The sequence below is a fragment of the Aspergillus aculeatus genome (assembly GCF_001890905.1).
Source record: "Aspergillus aculeatus ATCC 16872 unplaced genomic scaffold ASPACscaffold_9, whole genome shotgun sequence".
Lineage (NCBI taxonomy): Eukaryota > Fungi > Ascomycota > Eurotiomycetes > Eurotiales > Aspergillaceae > Aspergillus > Aspergillus aculeatus.
The window spans coordinates 1,186,143-1,202,783 of NW_017962984.1; the positions used below are offsets into that span (position 1 = coordinate 1,186,143).

Below are 16,641 nucleotides of genomic sequence, written 5' to 3' on the forward strand. Positions count from 1 at the left end.
CCATGAAGCCTATAACCACCTATTCGAAATGGGTCTCACTAAAGCGATCACGAATCAGGGAATTCACAGAGAGTATAATGATAAGAATCAGAAAAACAACCACCAACGCCAATCCCATGAAAATACTGGACTAAAAACAAAGAGCACACAAGGGTGATCCACAAATTCTCTCGGACCCTTTCCTAGAGTTACCAACTTCGACAAACAAACATTAAAAGATGCTGTTCACAATGTTTGAACCAATGGTCGCACCGGCACCGAAGACAGCTAGAGTATATCGTCAGCATTCAAGAATTCGAAGAGTGCAAGCTGATAGAAAAGCATCAAATCTGCTTTCCCTAGACAAAACTCACCAGCATTACCCAGTTTCTTGCCAAACTTCTTGCCGTGTTCCTCGAATTTGCCCTTCTTGGCAGGGTCCCCATCAGGCGTAGAGCCACTTTGGCTCACTTCCAGAGGCATATTTCCATAGTTGGTGGGTGGAGGGGACGAGACAGTCTTCTCGTCAATCACGTCGACATAGCTGCGGGGGAAGATACCCTCGAGGTTGGTGCGCTCGTTACGACCACGCCACCCTATGTTTATTGTTAGCAGCCATAAAGGAATTTCGTCGCCTTTATTGGGGATGTATAGAATCCTTACAATCAGCGTTCATGTGTTCCAAAACATGGATACGGTCACGCGGCTGCAGAGCCAAGTCGCCGGGGTCCGTCGGGGTGTACGCATACAGAGCCGAGGCGATAGACAGCACGGGCGGGGCCTGGGGATAAGCAGGAGGCGGCGGGACGGCCGGGTTGGCGTACGGCTGCGGCGGAGGCTGCGCTTGATATGTCGCCTTCTCGTTCAACGAGGCATTGGCGAATTGATTGACGGGAGGAGAATAGGGAGCAGGAGACGGCTGTGTCTGGATGGGCAGCGGCGCCACTGGCTGCGGCTGCTGGACCGGCGGTTGCTGAGGGGGCACCGAGGATCTACTGCGCTCGTTCTCTTTCGGGAGTTGCGATAAGATCGAGGAGAGTTGTGCACGAGTGATGACTGAGGAATCGGCTAGGAATTCGAGCTCCTACAGACAGTTCTTGAGTCAGTAACCCCAGTACCACGCCGGTTATAATTTGACTGCAGGGTGTTCAAACAGGTGAGGGGATACAAACTAACCGATCGGACGTTGCGGAGCGACCGGTTGGTCACGGCCGAGAACAGATCGCCTTGGGATGCCATGGCAGGCTATGTGAAGCGGATTCGAGTGATTTAACGAAACTGAACCAGGGCAAAGCAATCAAGAATGTGACTCGATTCCAAAAGGCAGAAGAAGCGCTGGAAGAAAAAGAGTGGACAGACAGAAAGATGGATGTGGAAGATGAGAGGCAAATAATAACAGACGAGACGCTCGCTAATGGAGTGACTGAATAACGGATGCATTGGCCGCAGTCTCCAGTTGGTCCCTCCTCTTACTCAGATTTGGTACCTGAGGCCGCTTCCACCCAGCGGCAACGACTCGTTCAGAGCCTGGAGGGAGGGGTGGCCTTAGCCCTTTTGCTTGTCTGATTGGCCCCGCGACAATTAGCTTGTCTTGTCATTCCAGGCACCATTATTATCCGTTCATATTTTCAATATTCAAGGTTACAAGCCCTACCTGGTGCTTGAGGTTGGACGCTTGATGCTGGAAAGGGGCAAATTTTAGGTAGTGCTCGGCAGTCCCACTCAGGAACTGGGGCTCAAGGAAGATGTTGTTGCTCTTCGAATGAAATGACAATGAAATGACCAAAGCCAACATCTGCCAAGGTTCAGGCCGACATGCTCCTCAACCTGTTACTTGGGAAAAGCAGTGTCTCGCTTTTTCTCTTGGCCACACCTCAAATGTGCTATTCTTGGGTCTTCATCCTGTTTGATCTGTCAAAATACTACACTCTTTGCTCCCCAAGTGTATCAAGTTCTCAATCGGTCCTTATTGCACATCAAGGCACTAGTCCCTTATGCATAGGCTACTCGTACCATGATTCAAGTGATCTAGACTATGCTCGAAATAGCATAGGTATGATTCAGCAAAGAAGTATCTTGGCTATTCGAGGTCATATAAGGCGAGCCATCTATCACTGTCTTAGCAGAGTCGAGCAGAGAGCGAGTCCTCGCAATTCTCCTTATTGACTTGCTCAAACCTACAGTGTAGGTTATACGGTTACATACTAGCTAAGTGAAATGCTACAGCCACAGTCATCTGTACATTGACTCTTAGATTCTCGCTAACTCTTCTCTCCCAATACCGTATAACGTTGTGAAGGTTGCGCGCAACATCTGCACCTCTGTCCTCAACAGCCACGGGAAAATCGTAATTGACTGAGTGCTAGCAGCTCGAGCTATCCTGAGAGATACTGGACTCAGAAGGGTTCGAAACACGTTTACGACATCATACGAAGTCCGTTGCATCTTTCTACAGAAGAGTCTCCTTTCTACATGCTTTGTAGTGAAAGCCATTGAAAATAGACCTTATTGTGGGAAGTATATATATCCGATTCGTAAAGATGTAATGCTTCAAAACAACATGTGTATCATCAACTGAGCCACAATAAGCGACAGAGATATATAGGAAAAAGCCACAAAATTAGACTGTAGGCCCGACAAGCCAGAACTCATTCTGCGAGCCAACGTGTCGGAATTGACATGCAGTTGTCCTTCATGGAAACTCAAAGCATTGATTGCTGACAATTCAATCGCAACTTGTGTATTGATCAGATCGTAATACACTGCCATACAGTTGTTTCAACAAAGACAGATCGGAAAGACACAACAAATAAGCGAGAAAGACTCATACTGACTCACAGTCGCAACCTGGGTATAGTTCGAGTATGCACACTGCCTCGATGGATTGACTGACTGTACGACGGAGTTAATAGCCTTAATGGCACATGATGTCAGCAGCGATTAAGCCCAATTGAGATTAGCGCCCAGCGCCCCTCTGACTCCGCCATCCCAAGGGCTCGAGAAGCTTCCGTGGCGGCGATATAAATTCGGCGGGTCTCCAACATCCCTCCTTACAACACATCTCACGCGATCTTTCTCTACCGCCACCTGCTCCTCTCCGCCAAAAAGCACGCTCAACACCATCTTCCCAACAACCCCATTCTCACCACCGTCTCTACACACAAATTCAAAATGAGCGACTGGGACTCCGTTACGCGCATTGGAAGCAAGAACCGTGGTGGCCCTGCCATCCGCGAGACCGTCGTTAAGGGCAAGAGTGCTCTGAACGCCGCTCAGCGCCAGGGTCTCGTTATCGGAACCGAGAAGAAGTACGCCACTGGCAACGCTGTAAGTCATTTCCTCACTCTCTCGCTTCATGGGCAGCCAACCGCCACCCAGACCCAAAAACTTCTAAAAGGTGGGGCAATTTGTTCTGACTTGGTGTATGAATTCAGGCCGGACGCTCCGGTGCCCCCGAGGGCCAGCACTTGACCAAGGTCGACCGCAGCGACGACATTGTCAAGCCCAAGACCGTCGGCCACCAGGTCGCCGATGCCATCAAGAAGCGCCGTACCGACGAGGGCTACAAGATGACCCAGAAGGAACTCGCCACCAAGTGCAACACCACCGTCACCGTCATCCAAGACTTCGAGCGCGGTACCGCTGCTCCCGACCAGAAGGTCCTGAGTGCCATGGAGCGTGTCCTCAACGTCAAGCTGCGAGGCTCGGACATCGGAGCAGAGAAGTTCCCCAAGAAAAAGTAAATTGACTCGGGGGTGAGCCCGCGACTTTTTCTTCCGGGGAAGTTTGCATGAAGTTTTTTCTGTCTAATTTCATCTTCTATCTCCTTAATCGGCCCTTTTTTCACCTTCGAATCGTCTCGGGTTTTCCCTCCATCAAGTTCGCACTTTTTTTTTTATCCGGATGTCACGTCTAACGCACCTTCTTCTCAATATGAGATCTCATGATTCCTTTTTCTAAACCCGTTTTTCTCCTTTGTTTATCTGCTGGTCAGAAGAGCGCTGGCCCGGTATTCAAAGACGGAGTCTGTTTTTATTTTGTCATTCAGAACTAAAGACAAAGACTTTTTTTCCCCCGAATCATACAAATCTGTGATTCTGCTTGGTGGATATTGATACTTCCTGGTTTTATGCATTTACTCGGGCGCGATAGGAAATGTTGCCTAGCAAATTGACCTCGGAATTCAAATGAATTGTTCATGAGCAAGACAAGATTATGAAGCAAGAGAAGCTGGAATCATAAGGTGTGTGCAAAACAGTAAAGTAAAACAAAATAAGGTTTCTTTTTATTAGGACACACCATAGCGACCAGAAATAGGAAATGGTACCAACTCCGACTGTATCATGGAACAAATGAAATATAACTCATGCCCTGGATATCGCCTCAAGGTCTTTTTTTCACGTACCCGCCGTACCGGTCTTGCCTTTCTACTTTTGTGGGGAGTATAGTGAAAGAAAAGATGAAACTTCGCCTCATGACACATACAAAGGATGCGTAACTGGTTTTAAAAAAGATGCATTCCGAACGTCAAAATCGCCCCTCCTTCGCTCTACTTCCGCAGCTGCTCCCGCTCGACCTCGTACATGAAGTCAAAGTAAGGCTTGTCGAAGTGGTGCACACGAACGTAACCGTCCTCTCCGCCGGAAGCGTAGGCAGTACCGGCGGGGTGGACGTCGACGGTGTTGAGGGGACCGAAGTGACCTCTGACACGGCCGATCTCGTCCTCGAAGACCTTGTGGTAGAAGCGAGCCTCGAATTTACCCTGGCGGGCGGAGGTGGTGGTGACATCCATGGCGGCCTGACCACCACCCAGAATAACGTAATCCTTCTTGGGCGTGATCGTGGCGCTGTTCAAGGGAGTATCGGCGGGGTAGGTCTTGAGGATGGCGAGGTTACGGGAGGAGATGAGCTGGCAACCGCGTGTTAACAAGCTTGCACGTGTCATGGAGAGATTTAAATAGGACAAAAGGACACTTACCTTGGCAGACTTGTCCTTGGAGGCGGTGATGAAGTGGCTGCGGTCTTGAGAAAATTGGATGTCGTTGATCTGGTGGTCGAACTCGTGGGCCTGGACGTTCTCCAGCTGCTCACCGGTCTGTTTTCCCGCATGCCGTGTTAGCAACTCATCTGTCCCGATTTCCTCGCCAGTGAAAAATATTCGGTCTGCGCACCTTCTCGTCGTACTGGCTGACACTGCCGTCTTCGTGACCAGCAATGATGTACTTGCCCAGATAACTCCAGCCCGCAACGGTGGCCTTGCTCTCCGTGCAGGTGATCCGCAAGCTGGGCTCATCGGCCTGGTCCTCCAAGTTCTCGCCGTAGCTGATGTCAAGGACGGCGATGGTACCCAAGAAACCCATACGCTTCTCCGTCACGGCCAAAAGTCTGCTTCCGTCGGGGCTGAACTCGACCCGCTTCACGGCCGTAGGGAAATCCCACACCTTCACGCACTCGCCGGTCTTGACGTTCCATAGTCGCACGGTGTTGTCTGCCGAGCCCGTCGCCAGGAGAACCGTGTTGGGGCTCACGTCGACCGTCCAGATAGCACCCTGGTGTCCGTTGTAGGTACCGAGTCTCTCGCCGTTGGCCGACCACCAGGCGCACACAATTTTATCCTTCGACACGGAGAAAAGAAGATCGCCATCGCTGTTGAACTTGATCTGAGTCAGGGCACGTTCCTGCAAGAGTGAAAAATGTCAGCGACCACCATGTTTCCCCATCCTGTTGTTCTTCAAATGTTTTTTGCAGGCGACAGATAAGAGTCTTCCGAGCTGGGAGGGAGGAGGATGGCAAAACGCACATGGCCCGCAAGCAAAATAGGCCTCATCTTGGGCCGACCACGCGATGAATCTGGGGAAAGGCGACGGAATTAAAAGAGCGATGGATCACAGCTGAGGGCGTCTGTGACCGGGAGTCGTATAATACCTGCGTGATGAGGCGGAAATCCTTGCGGGGTGCTGGCGGGCTCACTTCGTCGGCGTCGTCAGGACTAGTTTGAATTTCATCGCACAGTCCGGGCTCGCGCGCCAAGACTTGCCTGATTGAGCCTGTTTTGTCACATGGTGACCGTACCGGAGAATTAGTAGGTCCGGTATTGCTGACTACTATCTCACGTGAGGTGTGCAGCCCTGAGAGCTGTCTGCGAATTTGGCTTAGTCTGTTATTCACGTGATAAAAGACAGCCCATACCCCTCCTGGTCTAGACTACGTGCACTAAGCCTAAGGAAGAAATCTCATTGTCACCCCAGCGTCAGCCTGAGGCTCCGGCGGCATTCATCGGGGAGACTTTTCCATGGAAAACAAAGGCAGCAAAGAACAGAGCAAACAGTGTCGAAACAGCAAACTCGAGGGTGAATTATGATGGAAAAAGAACTTCCCTAGAATAATAGTTGCTTTGCTTGACTGGCAGTTTAGAATCTGCTTCTTCACAGTCTTTCATTTTTTAGGCATTCTACGGAGTCTTGGGCTGCCTGATTCGATTATTCAAGGAGTTTATCGGTGGTTTTCAACCTTTTCCCTATCTGCACCTGAGCTGGCCGAGGAAAGCTGCAGTGGCTAAGAGCTGTGACTCGACCCAGCCCAGTCATCCAATGCCATTCCCCCCCGCCCGTTCGGCTTCGGCGAGTTTACCCCGCTGTGCTGCTGCTGTTGTCAACGCTGAGCGCTCTTATACTCTTTTTCCGATTCAGCTTCACTACCACCCCTTACCTTCCCTCTACCCACGACTGCTCTTCTCAAGACGCGGGGCTAGGTCTTATCTTCGCTGTGCCTCCTCGTCTGCTCATCGCGCCGTGCTAGGTTTCCCGAGGCTCGTCTCCACCCCCTCCTCCTCCTCTTCCCGACGTACCTTCTCGAGCACCCGATTAGCAGCCATGACAGCTACCAAGATCGATGGCACCCAGATTGCCAAGAACATTCGCGAGGGACTCAAGACTGAGATCCGCCAGATCCAGGAATCCAACCCCAGATTCAAGCCTAGTCTGGTTATCTTTCAGGGTGCGTCATAGCCCCTCACAATCTCTCCGCACCGTGATCGCTTGAGTACTGACTTGGCTTGAAATCTTACAGTTGGCAACCGATCGGATTCCAGTAGGTTTTTTCTTTCATAAAATTGGTTTAGTGGTGGAGAGTCGCGGACGCTAACGCATAACCTCAGGCACTTATGTGCGCATGAAGTTGAAGGCTGCCGAGGAGGTATATGCCACCCTGCTCTTACGACTCAACTTATCCTTATGCTAACGGAACGTCTCGTACCAGACAAACATCCTTTGCAAGATCATCAATTTCCCGGAGTCTGTTACACAGCCTGAAGTTCTGCAAGAGATCATCAAAGCCAACAATGACCCCTCGGTACACGGTATTCTGGTCCAGCTGCCCCTCCCCAAGCACTTGTCCGAGCACACTATTACCTCCGCTGTCGCGGACGAGAAGGATGTCGACGGATTCGGTGCTATCAACATTGGAGAATTGGCTAAGCGAGGTGGCCGGCCTCTCTTCCTTCCCTGCACGCCCAAGGCTGTCATGAAGCTTCTGCAGGAGAGCGGCATCGACCCTGCTGGTAAGGAAGCTGTGGTCCTTGGTCGCAGCGATATCGTCGGAAGCCCCGTCAGCTACTTGCTGAAGAATGCTGATGCAACCGTTACCTTGTGCCACTCGAAGACCCCCGATATTGCTAGAATTGTGAAGACTGCCGATATTGTTGTTGCCGCCATTGGACAGACCGAGTTTGTCAAGGGAGAGTGGCTCAAGCCCGGTGCCATCGTCATTGACGTTGGTATTAACTACAAGGCCGATGCTACTCGCAAGTCCGGCCAGCGACTTGTTGGAGATGTCGATTATGAATCCGCTGTTCAGGTTGCCTCTCAGATCACTCCCGTCCCCGGTGGTGTTGGGCCCATGACTGTGGCCATGCTGCTGGAGAACGTGGTGACTGGGGCAAAGGCCTACTTCGAGAAGCAGAAGGATAGACATATTACTCCCCTTCCCATCAAATTGGCCAGTCCTGTGCCCTCCGATATCGCCATCTCTCGTGCGCAGTATCCTAAACCGATCACTCAGCTTGCCGGGGAGATTGGCATTGCACCCCATGAGCTCGAACCCTACGGTCACACTAAGGCCAAGGTCAGTCTCTCCGTTTTGGACCGCCTGTCTCACCGTCGCGATGGTCGGTACATTTTAGTCTGCGGTATCACTCCCACTCCTCTTGGTGAGGGTAAGTCGACCACCACCCTGGGTCTGTCCCAGGCTCTTGGTGCCCACTTGAACCGCATTGTTTTCGCCAATGTGCGCCAGCCCAGCCAGGGTCCTACATTCGGTATCAAGGGTGGAGCTGCTGGCGGAGGTTACAGTCAGGTCATCCCGATGGATGAGTTTAACCTGCACTTGACTGGCGATATCCACGCCATCACTGCCGCTAACAACCTTCTTGCTGCCGCTATCGAAACTCGTATGTTCCATGAGGCCACCCAGAAGGATGGTGCCCTCTACAAGCGCCTGGTTCCTGCCAAGAAGGGCAAGCGCGAATTCCAGCCCATTATGTACCGGAGACTCAAGAAGTTGGGTATCACCAAGACCAACCCGGACGAACTCACTGAGGAAGAGATCCGCCGCTTCGCTCGCCTTGATATCGACCCTGAGACTATCACTTGGCGCCGTGTTCTGGATGTCAACGACCGTCACCTGCGCGGAATCACCATTGGGCAGGCTCCCACTGAGCGCGGTCTGACGCGCGAAACTGGTTTCGATATCTCGGTCGCCAGTGAGTGTATGGCAATTCTTGCGCTGAGCAACAGTCTCGAAGACATGCGTGAGAGACTGGGACGTATGGTTGTTGCCACTTCGCGAAACGGCGACCCCGTCACTTGCGACGACATTGGTGCGGGTGGTGCTCTCGCAGCTCTTATGAAGGACGCCATTAAGCCCAACCTGATGCAGAGCTTGGAGGGAACTCCTGTCCTGGTTCACGCTGGCCCCTTTGCCAACATCAGCATTGGCGCCAGCTCTGTCATCGCCGACAAATTGGCCTTGAAGCTTGCAGGTACCGAGCCGGATGAGGACCATGATGCTCGCACTGGCTTCGTTGTCACTGAGGCTGGCTTCGATTTCACGATGGGCGGTGAGCGCTTCTTCAACATCAAGTGCCGGTCCTCCGGTCTGTCTCCCGACACCGTGGTCATTGTGGCTACCGTCCGTGCCTTGAAGGTTCATGGTGGCGGCCCTGAGATCACCCCTGGCGCTGCTCTGCCTGAAGTGTACCGCACTGAGAATGTCGACATCTTGCGCAAGGGTTGCATCAACTTGAAGAAGCACATTGAGAACGCTCGTCAGTACGGTGTGCCCGTGGTGGTGGCGATCAACCGTTTCGAGACCGACACGGAGGCCGAGATTGCTGTCATTCGCGAAGAGGCCATTGCGGCAGGAGCGGAGGACGCGGTCCCCGCCAACCACTGGGCCGAGGGCGGAGCCGGTGCGGTGGATCTAGCCAAGAGCGTCCTCGTGTCTAGCTCTAAGCCCAAGGACTTCAAGCTCCTGTATAACTTGGACGGCACCATCCAGGAGCGGATCGAGCGGATTGGTAAGGCTATGTATGGTGCGGAGAAGGTCGAGTTCAGTGAATTGGCCCAGAAGAAGGTCGACACATACACTGCCCAAGGATTCGGCAACCTCCCGATTTGCATTGCGAAGACGCAGTACTCGCTCAGTCACGACCCGGCTCTCAAGGGTGCCCCGACTGGCTTCACCGTCCCCATTCGTGACGTTCGATTGGCGGTTGGCGGTGGATATCTGTAAGTTCCCCTCTGTTTAGTTGCGCTGTCATGTGGGCCTCCCACTGAGTGATTTTTAGGTATGCCCTTGCAGCAGACATTCAGACCATTCCGGGTCTGCCCACAGCCCCTGGTTATTTGAATGTGGATATCGATCCCGAGACTGGGGAGATTGACGGTCTCTTCTAGACGGGACGTTGGCATGGGCGAGAGGCCCACTTCAGGATCGGAATTGCGGTCTCTGTATAGATTTCTTTCTCTGTTATCTTCTTGATATATTCATGATTTTGGACGATAAATTTACAACTACAACGGGCGCAGGAGCATTGGAGGGATCTATTATTTCAACATCAAAAGCGTGGCTCATTCATCAGGGCCGGCGTCCCTCAGCTAGAAGGCTAGAGAATATACTACGCCCTCTTCAACATAATAGAATGGATGTGGATGTGGATATGAAGTATTCAGAGTACGAGATCATTATATCATGATACTATGTAGAATCGGTCCAAGTGGAGAGGTGTCAGTTCTACTGCGGCTCTGAAGATGATCTTGTCCGGGTAGCATCTAGCCGAGCACGTGTGAATTCACCGAATCCGGAGGCGGGTGAAGGATGGATGAATCAGCTCTGAGCCGGGGAGTGGCAGGCCAAGTCCGGCTAAGCAGCGATTTCGGTGGTTAAAGACCCGGGCGGAGATTTCTCCGTTGTAGGGAGGGGGGGAAGGGACGGGGGACTGGTTAGAGGAGTAGCCGCGGGAAAAAAGCAAGCGGTTAAGATCGGCTGAGCGGGAGAGGACAACCGTGCAGTACAATAGGTAGTGATTTAGTAGTTCAATGGACGATGCAACGGGATCTCAATAGTACCTTGTTGATTCTCACACAGCAAGGGGGAGGACACATTCCTCCTCCTATCTGTCAAGCAATAAAAGCAAGAATCAGATTAGGTTAGGGAGAGCTGGAAAATCATGGTAGTATTGCCGAGACCCATGAAACGCATATGATGCGACGACTCACACCCTCTCTCTCTCTCTCTCTCACTCCGGGGAAGCTTGCCCAGAGTCCGGCTTCGGCGATGGCCAGGGGAGGGTCATCAACGGTGGGCGGAAAGGGAAATAATGGAGAAATGAATGACTGAACAGTCACAGTCACCAGATGCCGGGGAAGGGCAAAAGGGTTTTTCCTGCTGGGATAAGAGCTGTTGGTTTGCCTGTGCCATCTGACTCTTTTCTTAAATCCCCTCCTGACCATCCTGTTCTTCCTTCTTCCATTTCTTGGGAATCACCTCCAAACCATTTGCCGGGTTCAACCTCCGTTCTGCTCCGTAGTAGATAATCAGTGAATCAGTGAATCAGTGGCCTTGGTAAGTGCAGAGCAAGTTTACTGCCCAGCAAGTTGCAAGTTGCAAGTTGCAGAGGAAGCTCCGGCTTAACGGCAGCTTCCGAACGTCCCCCACTACCACCACCGCCCTCCTTCCATCCGAGCTCTATTCCTCCCTACTCTTCCTCATCTATCCTTATCCCTCGGGTACTCTCGCGAATTCCTTTACCCTAGTTTCCTCCAATTGTCCCTTCTACCGTTACCGAATTGCTAATCCGTGTGGGCAGTTTCCCCGGTTCCTCCCTCATTCCCCCCCCCCTTTCCTCCCCAGATATTCGGAACAATTAACTGCGATGTCGTCTATCCGATTCACTTCCGCTTTGGCGCGCCGTCCCATCGCCGCCGCCGTCGCTGCCCCTCCTCTGTCGGCCCCTCGTCGCTTACTTTCTTCTACCTCTTCCTTTTCTTCTCCTACTTCCTCTCCTTCTTCTTCTCTTGCCTCTGCCCGCTCTCTCAGATCGATTGCATCTGTCTCTCCCCGTGTCTCTACTACTGCTTCTCCCCGCTGGTCCGGTCTTTCTTCCATCAATTTGACTCAATCCCGCACCATGGCTACCGAATTCACCAAGATCAAGGTCAAGAACCCCGTCGTGGAGCTCGACGGTGATGAGGTATGTTGTTCCGGTCTGGTAGGACTTGCATGGGGATCATTGCAAAGCTTTATAGTCGGCTGTGGTACCTCTTCGTCGGAGACAGGCGCGCCATGACGGCAAGGCGCACCTGAAAACGCGGGGCAGCATAGCCGCGGCTGCATTCTCCCATGCGGCCAAGGACCAATCTCTCCGACGATTCAGAGCCTTGAAGAGTTCTGGATCGTAAATCTCTTGACATGTGCTAATATTGTTCCTAGATGACCCGTATCATCTGGAAGGAGATCAGAGAGAAGGTGAGTCTGCCTCGGCTGGGCCCTCCGGGGCAATGCTCTTACCCGTGATCTCCCGGAACTGCATGCTAACTTGGACCCGCTTCTATAGTTGATCCTGCCGTAAGTGACAATTCGTTCCGATCCGGAAGTATGAGACAGTCCAATTGAGACATGTGTGTCTAGTTACCTCGATATCGACCTCAAGTACTACGATCTTGTAAGCCCTTTCACCCGACTCAGCCCAGCTATAACCGGTCATCGGCGACTGACATTCTCTTGCAGGGTCTTGAGTACCGTGATCAGACCGACGACAAGGTCACCGTCGAGGCCGCTGAGGCCATCAAGAAGTATGGTGTCGGTGTCAAGTGCGCCACCATCACTCCCGATGAGGCCCGTGTTGAGGAGTTCAAGCTGAAGAAGAGTATGTTGTGATGGTACCACTCGAGACTTCGGAATTGGACTTGCTAACGAACCTTGTCCTGCAGTGTGGCTGTCCCCCAACGGCACCATCCGTAACATCCTGTAAGTTCTGAGTCACAAACAGGCCCATCCCTAATCTTGTACTAACACTTCCCCAGCGGCGGTACCGTCTTCCGTGAGCCCATCATCATCCCCGCCATCCCCCGTCTTGTCCCCGGATGGACCAAGCCCATCATCATTGGCCGCCACGCTTTCGGTGACCAGTACCGTGCCACCGACCGCGTCATCCCCGGCCCCGGAAAGCTCGAGCTCGTCTACACCCCTGCCGGCGGTGAGGCCGAGACCATCAATGTCTACGACTTCCAGGGTGGTGGTATTGCCCAGACTCAGTACAACACTGATGAATCCATCCGCGGATTCGCCCATGCCAGTTTCCAGATGGCATTGCTCAAGGGTCTTCCTCTGTACATGAGCACCAAGAACACCATCCTGAAGAAGTACGATGGTCGCTTCAAGGACATCTTCCAGGAGATCTACGAGTCTACCTACCAGAAGGACTTTGAGGCCAAGAAGATCTGGTACGAGCACCGTCTCATTGACGACATGGTCGCCCAGATGATCAAGAGCGAGGGTGGCTTTGTCATGGCCCTCAAGAGTGAGTTCTTCAGACTTCAACTGGACGGACGTTACATGTACTAATCAGCTCCCTAGACTACGACGGTGATGTCCAGTCTGACATTGTCGCTCAGGGCTTCGGCTCCCTTGGTCTGATGACCTCCACTCTGGCCACCCCTACCGGTGAGGCTTTCGAGTCTGAGGCTGCCCACGGTACCGTGACTCGTCACTACCGCGAGCACCAGAAGGGCCGTGAGACCTCCACTAACCCCATTGCCTCTATCTTCGCCTGGACCCGTGGTCTGATCCAGCGTGGCAAGGTCGACGAGACCCCCGAGGTTGTGGCCTTCGCTGAGGAGCTTGAGAAGGCTTGCATTGACGTTGTCAACGATGAGGGTATCATGACCAAGGACTTGGCTCTGGCCTGTGGCCGCAAGGAGCGCGAGGCCTGGGTCACCACCCGCGAGTACATGGCTGCCGTTGAGCGCCGCCTCAAGTCCAACCTCAAGGCTCGCCTGTAAATCCTTTCCTTGTTGCATTTTTGAATATTGCTTAGCGTGCGGCTCGTAAGGCTGGTTTGTGATTTTCTAGTTTTTGGATCGAAGGACGACATACCATGGTGACCATATTGTACAGTTCTGGGCTGGGAAGGAAGGGGCAATTGCACAAGCCCCCTGACCCGAATGCAAGGTCAATGATGTAAAGCATCTTTCTAGCTGGAGTTTTTCCTGGACCTTTGTATAAGCTCTGTCTCCGCGTTGTTCCTACACTTCCCATGTGTGATGAAAAATTATGTACATGCCAAACAAATAATGGAATATGCCTGCTGACAATTGATTGTTCCACTCTCTGCTCTTATTTTTTGAGGAACCAGAAATTTCTTGGTTGTTGCAACTACCAAGTCGAAAGCATCAAATCAATTCGGCCGGACTGGGCAATTCCGGCGATGACCGGCCGCCGAACCATGGGTAACACCAAGCGGGAATGAGCTACTATTCACTTTCTTGAGCTTCCCCGCTGGTCCTTGACGCAAGTGAATATGGTTGTTACATGCATATTCTCCCCGCCTTACTGTGGGAGCTCGCCACTGTTAAAATGTTTCAATCTTGGCTTCTTCAATCACTGTACCTATTCCTACACGGCCTCACACGGCCACACACGACCAAATTCAACGCACGGTAACGCACCGACTGCCACTGGAGACAGAGAGACTCTATGCGGCACTCGCAGTGATCGCGATCACCAAGCGGCACCATGTACGCTGTGCCCATTGCGGTCACCTTCCTCTCCTTGGCGTGCTTGGTGGTCGCGCTGCGTCTGTACACGCGGTTGCATATGGTTCGAACGCCTGGCTTGGATGACCTGCTGATCGTCCTTTCGCTGGTTGGTCCTCCTGTGTCATCTTGCACTAGATGTCTGAGCTAATGTGAAGCACAGGCGGCAGACATCGGGTTTTTCGCTTTCTTGATAGTTGGTACGGGCCATCCCTATTGGTTTGCGCTGGAAGGCCAGAAACTAATATTGAGCAGAGGTCCGCAATGGCTTAGCAGAGAACCAGGAACTTCTCAGTCCGAATACTATACGCAATCAACTCAGGGTAACCCACACACTCTCACACACACGAACCAGGTAACTGGATATCAACTTCATGGACGAAATCTAATCCGCAGGAATGAATAGGCTCTGTACATCACGATTCCACTCTACAACCTCAGTTTGACCCTGACCAAACTGTCGTTGATCTTCCTTTACAAACGTCTGTTTCCAACGAAGTACTACCAGATCATCCTGGCCGTCACCTTATTCTTCGTCATCGTCACGGGGATTTGGATGGTGTTCAGTGCGATTCTCTTCTGCATTCCCGTTCGGTCCTTCTGGGACACATCACTGCCTCGGACCTGTCTCCCAGAGGGCGTCGTATGGTGCCTGAACGCGGGATTCCAGATCTCGACCGACTTGCTTCTGGTCATTCTACCGCTGCCCGTGCTGGCCAAGCTGCAGATCCCCAAACGACAGAAGGCCGCACTTATCCTCATCTTCGCTCTGGGATTTTTGTTCGTCTACCTACCTTTTCTACTGGCTGTCACAATCACTAATCTGGAACTTTTGAGTTCGTAGTGTATGCGCGATGAGCGTAATCCGGCTCACGACGATCGTCAAACTCATTCATTCCCCAGACTTTACAGGTATGGTAGTGTCGTCTTTCTGCCCCAGTCTTAAAGAGTCAAATTCTCCATTATGTGACGGAAGACCAAACGCCTAACGTTTTTGGATCAGAGGGCAACGGCCTCGCCGCGACATGGTCCTTCATCGAATGCAACGTCGCCATCATCTGCGCCTGCCTACCGCCGCTCCGCCCCTTCATCATCCGCTTCTTCCCGCGCCTGATGCCCTCCCGCGCGCGCTCCTACCACCCGCGCGAGAAACCGTCCCGCCCCAGCGGCGGCGTCAGCATTGTCAGCCACGGGCACGACAACCCCTTCGCGCCGTCCAGCACGAGCTACGTCACCAGCGTCGCGGGCACGTTCTCGATGGAGAGTCTGAGTCTTGGGGACCTGCAGCATCCGCAAGCTGTGGACGCACCAGCAGCGCATGGGATTCAGATTGTGCAGGAGTTACGGTGGGATTCGTTTGCGGCGGAGGAGCGGCGGAAGTCCGTGAGGTTTGATGGGCTTGATCCGGTAATCGGGGTATGATATGTTATGCTGTCGGTTTCTTGGAGTAGTTGTCATGGAATGGAGTTGGTTTATGGGTTGGTTCGATGATACCTTTTGTTTCTGACGGGATTGGGGGGGTTTGGTTGGTTAATGCGCAGGGAGTGAACCTGAGTGATGAGGTCTAGACTTATGTCTCGAATATTGGGAATCGGGGCGGGATAGTGGAAGTGGAACAAAGGCCCATAGATGCTTTACGGTAGATTGTGCATTGGATCGGTCAGCTAGAGGCTGTCGTTGACCGTCCACTAATCCAGAGGATTTCTCGGTGGCCTCAGACCTGGTAACTCTGTCCCTTCGGGCATAGGCACACACACTACTCTGATGCAATTGAATCCTGTCCGTGCTGGGTGGAAGCTCTTCGCTTGAGTTCTGTCAGGACATCTTGTCTCCCGCAGATAGTTGATGAGCTCCATCTGGCTTCAACCCAAGATGAACTGTATACCCGCAACTCTGCATCGCAAACATATCTCAACCCGATCCAATCCAGAAAACACACCCCCTGCCCCCCCGGCCAAAAAAGAGCAGAAACCAACCCATGTGCTAAGAGCAAGCATGCCAGCAAAAGTCCAATCAACCTCTACCTAGGTACAGTACCTTTATCTCTCACCTAATCCCCAATCCACCGCATGCCTCCCTTGTACCCAAGAGAGTTCCCGCTGATGCAAGGATCCAAAAAGACCCCCTACCCTCCCCTGCCTTTTGATGTACAGTACAGTACGCAGTACGCAGCACAGCATGTATGTAGGTATGTAGGTACCCGATAGTCCAGTCCAGTCCATCCCGCAACACCGTTTAATTATGATCCGCAGGGTCTAGATTTTGAGGTGACCTGTTTTCAGAAAGGAAGATGGAAACGGAATGATAATTTCACTAGTGCTGCTGCATCTTGGGGGTGAGACCCAGACCC

The 16,641-nt window shown here is 52.4% G+C and overlaps 6 protein-coding genes across 6 annotated transcripts; 4 read left to right on the forward strand and 2 right to left on the reverse strand.

The window, feature by feature from the left end:
* Positions 1 to 211: 211 nt before the first annotated feature.
* ASPACDRAFT_44088 (SH3 domain-containing protein) lies at positions 212 to 1,218 on the reverse strand (the record flags this gene model as incomplete). The annotated part of the gene is made up of 4 exons (XM_020201371.1): positions 212 to 267; positions 354 to 575; positions 643 to 1,063; positions 1,156 to 1,218. 4 exons carry the CDS (start codon positions 1,216 to 1,218, stop codon positions 212 to 214), a joined length of 762 nt encoding a protein of 253 aa, XP_020055765.1.
* Positions 1,219 to 3,059: 1,841 nt separating this feature from the next.
* Positions 3,060 to 3,722, forward strand: mbf1 (multiprotein-bridging factor 1; the record flags this gene model as incomplete). Its single annotated transcript, XM_020197513.1, has 2 exons — positions 3,060 to 3,306; positions 3,414 to 3,722. The coding sequence occupies exons 1-2, from the start codon at positions 3,151 to 3,153 to the stop codon at positions 3,720 to 3,722; spliced, it is 465 nt and encodes a 154-aa protein (XP_020055766.1). The 5' UTR covers positions 3,060 to 3,150.
* Positions 3,723 to 4,528: 806 nt separating this feature from the next.
* Positions 4,529 to 5,806, reverse strand: tif34 (translation initiation factor eIF3 subunit i; the record flags this gene model as incomplete). Its single annotated transcript, XM_020199691.1, has 4 exons — positions 4,529 to 4,888; positions 4,958 to 5,074; positions 5,151 to 5,657; positions 5,780 to 5,806. 4 exons carry the CDS (start codon positions 5,804 to 5,806, stop codon positions 4,529 to 4,531), a joined length of 1,011 nt encoding a protein of 336 aa, XP_020055767.1.
* Positions 5,807 to 6,675: 869 nt separating this feature from the next.
* On the forward strand, positions 6,676 to 10,193 carry ASPACDRAFT_79340 (C-1-tetrahydrofolate synthase). The gene is made up of 5 exons (XM_020205377.1): positions 6,676 to 6,975; positions 7,048 to 7,068; positions 7,136 to 7,173; positions 7,237 to 9,764; positions 9,824 to 10,193. The coding sequence occupies exons 1-5, from the start codon at positions 6,852 to 6,854 to the stop codon at positions 9,930 to 9,932; spliced, it is 2,820 nt and encodes a 939-aa protein (XP_020055768.1). The 5' UTR covers positions 6,676 to 6,851; the 3' UTR covers positions 9,933 to 10,193.
* A 1,483-nt stretch (positions 10,194 to 11,676) lies between these two features.
* On the forward strand, positions 11,677 to 13,820 carry ASPACDRAFT_120855 (NADP-dependent isocitrate dehydrogenase). Its single transcript, XM_020196381.1, has 6 exons — positions 11,677 to 12,014; positions 12,166 to 12,199; positions 12,265 to 12,403; positions 12,468 to 12,504; positions 12,561 to 13,057; positions 13,114 to 13,820. The coding sequence occupies exons 1-6, from the start codon at positions 11,968 to 11,970 to the stop codon at positions 13,536 to 13,538; spliced, it is 1,179 nt and encodes a 392-aa protein (XP_020055769.1). The 5' UTR covers positions 11,677 to 11,967; the 3' UTR covers positions 13,539 to 13,820.
* Positions 13,821 to 14,176: 356 nt separating this feature from the next.
* Positions 14,177 to 15,986, forward strand: ASPACDRAFT_79342 (uncharacterized protein). Its single transcript, XM_020205378.1, has 6 exons — positions 14,177 to 14,400; positions 14,455 to 14,491; positions 14,547 to 14,614; positions 14,698 to 15,071; positions 15,136 to 15,203; positions 15,295 to 15,986. Exons 1-6 carry the CDS (start codon positions 14,272 to 14,274, stop codon positions 15,711 to 15,713), a joined length of 1,095 nt encoding a protein of 364 aa, XP_020055770.1. The 5' UTR covers positions 14,177 to 14,271; the 3' UTR covers positions 15,714 to 15,986.
* Positions 15,987 to 16,641: the final 655 nt, after the last annotated feature.